The sequence below is a fragment of the Berghia stephanieae genome, chromosome 7 (assembly GCF_034508935.2).
Source record: "Berghia stephanieae isolate SIO BIC M18660-M18661 chromosome 7, UCSD_Bste_1.3, whole genome shotgun sequence".
In the NCBI taxonomy this organism is placed as follows: Eukaryota; Metazoa; Mollusca; class Gastropoda; order Nudibranchia; family Aeolidiidae; genus Berghia; species Berghia stephanieae.
Window position 1 is genome coordinate 28,742,019 of NC_088366.1, and position 11,528 is coordinate 28,753,546.

The 11,528-nt window shown below is 36.1% G+C and overlaps 1 protein-coding gene across 1 annotated transcript in view; it reads right to left on the reverse strand.

The window, feature by feature from the left end:
• Positions 1-692: 692 nt before the first annotated feature.
• LOC144977004 (laminin subunit alpha-2-like) overlaps positions 693-11,528 on the reverse strand; it is a 32,692-nt gene continuing 21,856 nt past the window's right edge. The window contains exons 3-7 of the mRNA XM_078921679.1: positions 5,679-5,785; positions 4,703-4,779; positions 3,130-3,269; positions 2,524-2,673; positions 693-1,500 (exon numbers count right to left, since the gene is read on the reverse strand). Of these exons, the coding sequence (XP_078777805.1) occupies positions 1,402-1,500; positions 2,524-2,673; positions 3,130-3,269; positions 4,703-4,779; positions 5,679-5,785 (573 nt within the window). The 3' untranslated portion in view covers positions 693-1,401. The remainder of the gene's footprint in view (positions 1,501-2,523; positions 2,674-3,129; positions 3,270-4,702; positions 4,780-5,678; positions 5,786-11,528) is intronic.

Consider the following 11,528-nt stretch of genomic DNA (forward strand, 5'->3'; position numbering starts at 1 on the left):
CTTGAATTAAAAATTTAAAAAATAATCGTGCCCTTGTTTTTGGTCACTATACATCAAAACTGAAATACGAGTCTCCTCATTATTTAAATATATGGCGCGTCACCTCTATCTGGTATTATTCCGGGATGGAAATTCACTTTAGCTAGCTAACTGTTGTACTATGGACAGACACGTATTTAAACATTTGACCAAATATCGATCGATTTAAATGACTCTCAATTTGGAAAAAAACAAAGAAAAGAAAACCTCTCAAACCTGGAACCTCACGAGGTCCCAGGTTTAAGAGTTTTTGCCAAGATGAAAGCATTTAAATTGATTGATATTTGAAGGACGAGATTTTCTGGCCAGATTTTAAAATACTAATACGTACGTGTTTTTCCACAGTACGAACAATTTACTGGTTAAAGTCTAGATAATATTGTAAAATTTGAGTTAAATTATTAAGACTGATCTGAGGAGGATGAATGGAAATGCTTCTTCTGAAATAAATCAATTGTAATAGAATCGATCTATTTTTTAAATACTTATTTTAACTTCAAGTTTCTATGTCTGTGCGGTTTAATGGTAAAGCGGTATGACACTCGGCTTGTGACCTGTAGATTGTAGGTTTGAGTCCAGCGCAAGTTGAGTCCGTGGAAAAGGGCTCTTTTCTCATGTTTGACTCACCATATTGACTATAATATGTGTCGTTGTTGGCTTGGGGCCCCTTGCAAATCGTTTTGAGCACAGTTAGTGGATATATCATAATAATAACTCGTATCTTTTTTTCGGATCACCCAGACATAATACCAGCTATGGGTCGTTTTTTATTATAAAGGTAACGATTTTAAGCATCGTTTATCGTGCGGCTATGTGGTCTACTGGTATGACACTCGCCTTCGAATCGGAAGGTCCTGGGTTCGTGTCCCGAGCGGCGCTTATTTAAGTCCTTGGAAAAGGCTCTTTACTCACATTCTCTCACCGTACTTAGGTGTAAAATGAGTACCTGGCCGTTAACAGTCTCTGTCCAAAAATTTCAATATTGCCTAACAGGCGTCATGTCTCGTCCTACATTTTAAGAGTTGTTATTGGCTAAGGACACTCTGTAAAGCAGTTTGTGCACGTTTAGTGGATATTGCGCTCAATAAATGATCAAGTCATGTCTCGTCCTACATATCAAGTGTGGCTGTTGGATAGGGACCCCTTGTGAAGCACTTTGAGCACTTTTAGTGGGTAATGGGCTATATAAATGCTCATATATTCAAAAATCTGTTTGGTTTGGTTTCCAGTTCTCAACATCATTCCAATGACAGCTCTATTTTCCTTGTAGTGACCAACCGCTTCGTTTTACAAAGTCCACTGATATTAATTTTCCTTCCCAAAGTAAAGAATTAATGATGATGATGATGATGATGTGTAGTTTTATTCACACACTGATACGGCGTAGTATTTCGGGGGTGATCTCAAAGCTGATGGGAGGCGGAGATTTCGTATACATCCATCAAAGTGGCCTGGTACAAACTGTAATGAATGGGGAAAATAAGAAAATGCGAAATTAAATAATAATTTAGACAAGAGATCTATCAAATTACAAAGAGTAGGTGTAGAGTTGCGCCATAAACTTAAAGCGAACCTGAAGAAAAAAAAAAAAAAGCAGAAAACCAATTTTCATAGACCACTTGATTTTCACTGCGCTATTTTGAAAGATTTTGTGTTTTCATAAATACGTGCATTCACACACACATACACACACACACACACACACACACACACACACACACACACACACACACACACACACAAAAGATTTCCTGCTACAGCAGCAGAATTGTAACCAAAAATAAAATCAATAAAACAATCTGACTACTCAAACTGCGGCAAAAAATTAAAGTTCATATTATTAGAATTTTATAGAGTCGTGTTCTCCTCACAAATTACTTGCTACTGAGCGTTGCATATTACAATATAATTATTTTACAATCCGAAAAGAAATGTATGAAACAGTGCCAGTCAAAGCAGAAAGAAAAAAAATCAAAGAAACAATAGTTTTTAAAAAAATTAGCCCTTCCTCGACTAGGGATCAAACCTCAGACCTCCTAGTTACCGATCAGGAGATAATTTGGAGGTTTGGGGTTCAATTCCCAGTCTAGTGAGGTTAATTTTTGGGGGGATGTTTTTTGGGGGGTTTTTTTTATCCCTTGTTTCTCTGTTTTGTATACATCTCCTCAAATGTTTGTCTTGCACCGGTGCCTGCTCACTAAGGTTTCATTTCCATTACTTACTTACTCTGGGAAAACTCGTATTTAAGAATTTGGCCAGAAAACTCGTCCTTCAAATATCGATCGATTTAAATGACCTCATCTTGGCAAAAACTCTCAAACCCTGGACTTCGGGAAGTTCCAGGTTTAAGAGTGTTTGCCAAGATGAGGGTAATTTAAATCGATCGATATTTAAAAGATGAATTTTCTGGCCAAAATTCTAAATACAGTTGTTTTCCCAGAGTACGAGAAGTTAACTGGTTAAAATCAAACGATTTTGGCCTACCTGTAGACTTCTAGTGTAAGGGTCATCTTTTGGACTATGTCCACCAATAACTATTGACGTTATTCTTTTGCACGTCACCTCGTAACGTTTCGAGTTTGAATATCCATCAATCTGTAAGACACCGTATTGACTGAATGGTCTGTACTTCACCTGTTCAATGACATTTTTAAAAAAAGAGAAAGAAAGAGAGAGAGAGAAAGAGAAAAATGATTATTAACAATGACATGAGAATCCCGTTGTTGTTATCGTGACATACAGACCAAATTATTGTAAATAATATATTGCAGTCTAAAATAAATTCCATAATCGGTGGTGGTGGTGGTGGTTGGGGGGGGGGGGGGGCACATTGCCTCTTATAAAAACTCGTTTTTTGTTTTTTTTTAGTGTTTTGTTGCTTTTTTAAATACGAGTATTTTTTTCTAATGTTGTTTTGTTTTTTTTTTTGTTTGTTTGTTTTGCTTTGTTTGGTTTTATGTTGTTGTAGTTAGGTTGTTTTGTTTTTCGTTTATTTTATTTTTATTTTATTTTTTTTTTTTTATGGAATAAAGTCAAGCGCATTTGATTAAGGCTTAGTACTTAGTTAACAAAACTATGATCATAACTCACACTGTAGCTAATTGTGTGCCATTTTCCATCATCAAGGCGTGTCATGTTGTAGGCGGGCACCAGGAGATCTGCGTGCAGGGTTGGACACTGGACTTTGTAGAATAGATTGCCTCCTTGGAGTGTGATGGCAATCAGTTCACCTGATGGAATATGGACATAAACTAATATTATGATATGTGGCTATGTGGTCTTGTGGTATGACACTCGGACTTTGGGATCGGAAGGTCCTGAGTTCGAGCCTCGCTCGGCGAGTAGTTGAGTCTTTGGAAAAAGGATCTTTACTCACATTCTCTCACCGTACTCAGGTGTAAAACGAGTACCTGGCCGTTAACAGCGTTGTCTCTGCCCGAAAAAAATGCAATATCGCCTGACAGGCGTCATGCCTGCTTTTACTTGTTACATGTTGTTGTTGGCCAGGGACCCCTTGGCGCTTTGAGCACATTATGTGGATATTGCGATATATATATATATATATATATATATATATATATATATATATATATATATATATATATATATATATATATATATATATATATATATCAAGCTCAAGCTCAATCACATTATGAGTTGGACGTATTGTTCATCAATTTTTTCTTGAAGACAATTAGAAGACGAAGACGGTTGGGACGAATATTGGGATTGTTTCGAAGCTTTAACTCCGCCCACTTTTGTTGGTAAAATGACCTTAAAAACTTTCTCATTTAAAACAAAATGGACACTAACTTTGATTTTTGGTGACACGTTTTTGCTTGATGGTCAGAGTTTTTTTAAATTTCAAGTATAATGTTATCAAACTAAAGAGTAAATAAGGCATGGCGTGGTATGTGTAAACCCTAATGAAATCTTTTCCATAAAGCCGAATCTCCCTTCCATACAGCAAATCTATTTTTGCATCATTTGGATTGAAATTTTCTGGAAAAAATCATAAAAATGGCAGGTTAGAAGAGGATTGGCAAACCTCGCATGGTATGTTTTCAAAAAGTAGCCTCTCAGAGCCATTATCCTCACGGAACCGGAGTTTATATCAGGGTTTTTTTTGTGTGAAACGGACAATGGAAATTTCTTGCTTCCCTTTACATACGACGCTAGTCTATCGCATACTTTCCGCCTGATCCAACAGGCCCAGCTAGTCATTCACTGATGGGTAGACAAGGGGGTTTGAAAAAAAAATGTCGACTTCACCTTGGATCGATCTCGGTCCCTTTGCGAATTGAGCGAGTGCTCTACCAACTGAACTATCCCCCGCCCTCGTGCTATGTTAAACAGGTGAAATCTTTTAAGACCCTACATGGAGTCAAATTTCCACTCCGCACATTATTTTATGTCTCATTTTGGGCGTCTTTTTGTGTACAGGCACTCTTAAAATATCCTTCACGGCCACCAACTCAGTACACCCGAATCTAGTGTATAAATGTTTATAAAGTGCCTTGCCCAAAGACACAACGCCGCGTTAGTGTCAGAGTTTTGCAATTATTGTAATCCTCGATATTACTAATGAGGCTCAAAATCGCTTGACTTTATGTAACAAGCCAAGGCACCGACGCGATCCCTGATATAACATTCAACCTACCAGCTTGTTTTCTGGAGCGGCCATAAAAGAGTACGCCGTTGGGTTTGTGAGTTTTAAACTCCATCTGTAGATGAAACCTGAAAAAAGTCAAAAGTCAAAGGTCAATATTAGTGATATTTTAGATACTAGCTACCCATGGAGTAGGAATTTATGCTGGTATCAGTAGCGTTAAACGGAAAGAAGAAATTGTTTGTCATCCTATAAATAGGACACTTATCTATCGCCAAATAATTTCCGTCAGATCCAAAAAGACCCAACTACCCAATCAAAGCTCGGAGGAAATTGGGTCAGAGACCAATCTCGTCTGTACACGGGATCGACATTATAGTCCCTTCGCGTGTTAATATTGGTCAGAATAATCTTTAACCTATAAAGTAAAGATTAACTAATTACAAATAAAGTACAGCTTTGTGGTCTAGGGATTAGACACTTTATTTATAATCTGTAATCGGAAGGTGCAAAGTTGCGTTCTTGGAGAAAAAAAAAATCTTTACTCACATTTTCTGACCATACTCAGGTTAAATTGGGACATGGACGGAAATAGCGTGTCTCAGTCTGGAAAAAACCCCGAAATAAACTATAATAGCGCCTTGCAGACTTCATGTGTCGTTCTAAGTAACCAGTGTTGATGTTTTTTAAGGACATTTTGATACCAAAAAAAAAAAAACAAAAAAAAATGGCCGAAGAAAGAAGCATGCCATAATGAAATCAATGAAGTTGGAAGAGTGCATGAATTGTTAGAATTATAACACTAGAAATAATGCAACGCGCATACTTGAAAAAGAAGAAGAAGAAGAAGAAGAAGAAGAAGAAGAAGAAGAAGAAGAAGGAGGAGGAGGAGGAGGAGGAGGAGGAGGAGGAGGAGGAGGAGGAGGAGGAGGAGGAGGAGACCTTTGTAATGAGTTGAAACTTAACACAACTTGAGAGCCGAAACACTCTCCATCAATTTAGTATCTACTATAATACTGCTACTTACTTATTCTTGTGCTTGATTACGGGTTCCAACAGATGCATTTCTACGTGACTTTTGTCGAAGGGTTCAATCTTCACACCATGACGTGAAAATATCTCCATCTCAGAGTCCTGTACAAAAGAGATAAACAAAATGAAAAGTAAATGAAAATGTGAAGGCGAATACGAAATTTTGAAAAACTAGCAGTCCTAAAAAAGAGATAAACAAAATGAAAAGAAAATGAAAATGTGAAGTCGAATACGAAATTTTGAAAAACTAGCAGTCCTTAGCATTTGCCGCACTCTGGGAAAACAAGTTTATTTAGAATTTTGGCCAGAAAACTCGTCCTCCAAATATCGATCGATTAAAATGACCTTCAACTTGGCAAAAACTCTCAAACCTGACTTTCGCAAAGTAGATGGGTCTATTAATTATGGCTGAAAGTTCTTTGTTATAGACTTGTGTCCTGTTTAAAGTGTCGCAAGAAATTCCTATTGTCCGTTTTGCGTTAAAGAAATCGGAATAAATTCCGAGCTCTGAACGACTACTCGACAGGGTATTCATCTATAATAAAGTACTTTCTACCAGGTCTAAACTAAACTAAATAAAAACAAAATAAAAAAACAAACACACAAAAAAACCCGACACCCCCCCCCCCCCCCCCAAAAAAAACACCAAAAAAACAAACAAAACAAAACAAAACATTAGCATGTATACAAAGCAGTATCCATTAATTGTGCCCAAGGCAAGGGCCCAAAGCGCTTTTTTGTGTTGTTGTTATTGGGTTTGTTTTGTCTTTTTGTTTCTTGTTTTTTTATGGGGGTGGGGGAAGGGTGTGGAAGGCTAGGGTCGGAGATAGAGTTTATCCTGGTTTATGCTCAATGAAAAAGATAACAGCAATAAATAGGTGGTTATTAACCCGTATATAAGACAATTTTCTATCACGGAATGTACTTTCCCTTGTGTTTAGTATTAGACCCAGCTACCCACTCAATCTCTTCAAGAGTCTTGGTCAACAGCGTGGTCAGGAAACGAATATATATATATATATATATATATATATATATATATATATATATATATATATATATATATATATATATATTGATCATATAGAGTGCTCGACAATTTTAAGGCACGCGAATTGTATTTATTATCTTAACTTTTTGTTTGTTTGTTTGTTTTGTTAGCTTGTTTTGTTTTTTTGTTTTTTTGTTTTGTTTTGTTTTTTGTTTTTTTGTTGTTTTTTTGTTGTTTTTTTTTTTTTTTTGTTATTGTTGAAATTATGATCTTATTTATGTTAACAACAGTGTTGTTTTTGTTCGTTTTTTTATTTTTATTTTTATATTATGGATATGCACCCCCGCACTGACTGAACCATCTGGGCACCACGACGTAACGTAACCTTTAAAGATAATTACGAAATGACGACAATGATGCTTGTGTTCATAATGACGGCTCTCAATTTCATCTGAGATAACCGTCTACCCCACGCCCCCATAATTTCATCCTCCCCTCTTTGTCTACCACCAAATCTGTGGGTGGGAACACAATACATTGTTTGATAATAATATAGGGATAATAAATAGCATCCGAATCAAGATTGATTAGACAGTGAAAATACAACAGGCTATAACATAGAATTAAAACTTTGACCACGATTTAATCTGTTTTCGACAGTGTCTATTTCAACATTTAAATTTAAAATCCTAGATGGCTTTGGAAAGGGTAATACGAAGAGAGTAATGAAAGGAGGAGGAGGAGGAGGAGAGGAGGAGGAGGAGGAGGAGGAGGAGGAGAAGGAGGAGGAGGAAGAGGAGAAGGGGGAGAGTAAGAAGAAGAAGAAGAAGAAGAAGAAGAAGAAGAAGAAGAAGAAGAAGAAGAAGAAGAAGAAGAAGAAGAAGAAGAAGAAGAAGAAGAAGAAGAAGAAGAAGAAGAAGAAGAAGAAAAAAAAGAAGAAGAAGAAGAAGGAGGAGTAGGAGGAGAAGGTGGGGGGGGGGGGGGGGGGGAGAGAGAGAAGGGAGAACGTTTCATTTTTTTATTTTTTTATTTTTCTCTGTTGTTTTCGTTTGCTTTCTAACATCGTAATCTTTATGAGTTTTGTTTGTTCATTGTTTTTTGTTTGTTAATTTTGTTGTTTTTTTTTTTTTTGGTTACTGTTGAAAAAATGATCTTAATTATGTTAATTTCTTTTTCCCTAGTTTGTTACTATTTTTATGAGTTTCTTTTTTCCCTAAGAAGTGTGTGTGTGTGTGGGGGGGGGGGGGCGGTAGCGGGGGGTTGTTTTGGATTTTCTTTGCAAATGTAGGCGTTTTGTTTGGGAAAATCAAATTATCTTTCAACATTCAAACGTGAGACAAAAGCGACAATATTGATATCAAAGTTACCAGCTTGGTTATTTTAGATCGCTTGTGTCTGAATAAATAGGTCAACAAGTTAAAATGACCTTTTCGATTTGAATTAATATTTCGTAACATTTGGCATTTGGCGATTCATAACTTCAAATCACTATCATTTTCTAATATTAATCTGGATTAGTCTCTCTCTATTGTGTCTTTGTCTTAGATTTTAAATATGCTTTATGCAATCGTTGTATAACATCATCATCATCATCATCAGCATCATCACCATCATCATCATCATCATCATCATCATCATCATCATCATCATCATCATCATCACCATCATTATCATTCTTACTATTACCTCTTCTGACTTCTTTTTTTTTGTCAACGTTCAATGTCTCTAAGCTGTCAAAAACGCTCAGCAAGTCAATAAAATAATGCAAAATGGGTTAAGCAATCACCGACTTAAATCAATTGTAAAAGTTTTAGACAGGAGTGGAAGGAAGACAAGAAGGAAAGTAAAGGAGCACGCGGAAGACAAGACAGAATGTAAAGAGGATGAGAAGTAACCAGAGAGAAATAATGAAAAAAAAGGTGGGGAAGAGGGTCATCAGAAGGGAGGGAGAAGAAAAGAAAAATAGAATAAGGAGGATCTTAAGAAAATGAAGAGATAAAGAAAGAGAAGTTGAAAAAAAGACGGCCCGGAATGGGATATAGAAAAGCTTCGTAAAGTAAGCGCTGTTATTCGTTTGCAAGTTTGATTATTTTTTTTTTTTAAAAGATCTTTTTTTTTTTTTAAACGATAAAACCGCGGACGCGTTCGATAAAGCCGCGGACACGTTCGATAAAAGCTTTGGACGATAAAAGTCAGAAGCCGGTTCTACTGTAAGATCTGAAAAGATGTGAATGGTAGATCCAGGCGAAGTTACGTAACAAAGGTGTCGTGGGTTCGAACCATAATCGCCGCAAAGTTTTTATTCTTTATTGATTGTCCTCTGGCACTTTTCTACTCACTGCATTTCTTGTGAATTGTAGTGAGACCGACAAGGCAAATGAAAAAACGCAAGAATGATTTTTTTGGATAATTTATTATCTTTGACTTACATTTTCCTTTCTGTATTACATGACTAGAATTATTCCCATCTTTTCAAGTCTTGAAATAGGACGGTACCAATTCAGTTAAGAGGAAACAAGCGCTTGCAGAGAATACGATCGAGAAAATTACTTGCTAAAGGCTGCCACCGTAGTTTTTTTTTTATTTATTATTATTATTATTTATTAATTTTTTTTTATTTTTTTTTTGTTTGTTTGTTTTGTTTGTTTTTTTTTTGTCGTTGTTGGGTTTTTTTTTGTTTGTTTTGTTTTTTTGTTTGTTTGTTTTGTTTTATTTATTTATTTTTCTTTTTTTTATATTTTGTTTTATTTATTTATTTTTGCTTTCCTTTTTAAAAAAAAAACATTCTAAAAAGTCTATCTAATCTTCACCCTTCCTCCACCTAATACTAATATAGATAAATAAGGTCAGATCCAAACATTGTTTTACTAACTAATAAAATGGTTTCGACTGCCAGCCGCTATTAGATAATCGTGGATTGATAATATAATCATTATTTAATTTATTCACCATTCTCTAAACCAAATCAGCTGAGCGATTAACAGAGAAAAATCTTTTATTCATCGCCAAATCACTGCTTGATGACATCACCGTTCGATTATTCGTTTGTGTTTGCAAACGCAGAGATGCGAACGAAGTCTGCCAAAACGTCCGTTCGAAGGTTATGGTAAAGCTGTTGAAAAGCGTTCATAAAAATATTTCTTTTAAAAATACCGCTTGTTGTAAGACCCAGGTAAAGACGGGGAAGGCGGGAGGGGACGTTTTGAGAGAGAAGATTAGATGAATTGTCCCTTTCATCTGCCACAACACCTGGTAAACTTCTATTTTTGACAACTCGTTGGCTTACACCGGAAACGAACCCTTGTTTTAAGTTTCTTGGCAGGTTGAAAGCATCCGCCCTCTCCTTTCTCATAATATTATTGTTACCTAAAGTACGCAAATGAGAGGGAAAGAATGAGAGACAAAGATTGTGAGGGAAGGGGGGGGGGGAGGTTCAAGATGGAGGAGAGAAAAAAAGAATGAGAGAGAGAGAGAAAGAGAGAGAGAGAGAGAGAGAGAGAGAGAGAGAGAAGGGGGGGGGGGAGGGAAAAGAGCGAAACATAATGATAGAGAAAGAGTGAGGGGAGAGGAGTCTACAAAAGGACAAAAAAGATAGAGAGAGGGGGCGGGAAGAAGGGGTGATGGAGAGTATGAGAGAGAGAGAGAGGGAGAGAGAAAGAGAGTGAGAGAGAGGGAGAGAGACAGAGAGAGAGAGAGAGGGGGGGGAGGTGGAGATAACACAAAAGAGCGAAACTTAATGATTGAGAAAGAGATAGGGGAGAAGAGTCAACAAAAGGGCGAAAAAGATAGAGAGAGGGGGCGGAAAGAAAGGGTGATGGAGAGTATGAGAGAGAGAGAGAGAGAGAGAGAGAGAGAAAGAGAGAATGTGTGTGAGAAAGAGGGGGGGGGGGAAGAGACATACACAGAGAGAAAGAAAGAGAGAGAGAGAGGGATATAATATATATATATATATATATATATATATATATATATATATATATATATATATATATATGCCGACTGAAGAAGTGTGAATTAAAGGAAAAACACAGAAACGAGTCGTCTCGGCAAAAAATGTGAGTGAAAATTTACATTATATATATATATATATATATATATATATATATATATATATATATATATATATATATATATATATATATATGGTATATTATATATATATAATATATCATGGGAGAGAGAGAGAGAGAGAGAGAGAGAGAGAGAGAGAGAGAGAGAGAGAGAGAGAGAGAGAGAGAGAGAGAGAGAGATCAAAGTAGGTAAGGTAAAAAAAAAAGCATCAAATGATCTCCTTTGTAAGAGGACATAAAATAACTCCGATGCAGACATCCTTAATAATCGGTGTCTCGTTCTTTAGCCCCATATTCCAATGTTTCCGCTTTCTTGTCTTCTATCCACCCCCGCTTCTATCGCATTCCTATTTTTATTTGATGTTTGTTTAAATTCTTCTTCTTTCTATCTTTCTTTCGTCATTTTTATTTCGCTTTGACCTCGATCTTCAAACTTGGAAATATTTGAAGATTGCAACATTGACGTCGTAATTTCCTGATATAATAATTGAAATACTTTATCTTAACTACATCGTATTATTTTTTTTATTGTGAGCTTTCATATGAGGCAGTAAAATTTATAAAATTATGTTCTCAAAGCGACGTGTTGGTCTGATAACCCAAATTGTTATAGTCATATCATTATTGTGATGGAAAAACTCTCAAACCAATCCAACGCAAAATATTGTCTATTTCAACCATGCTAGTTTTAGTTGCATTCGATTATCAGACCTACAACCAAGTACTTCAAGGCTCAAGGCGATTTATGTTGAAGATATGGAAGTAAAGAATTTGAGAGTTGACA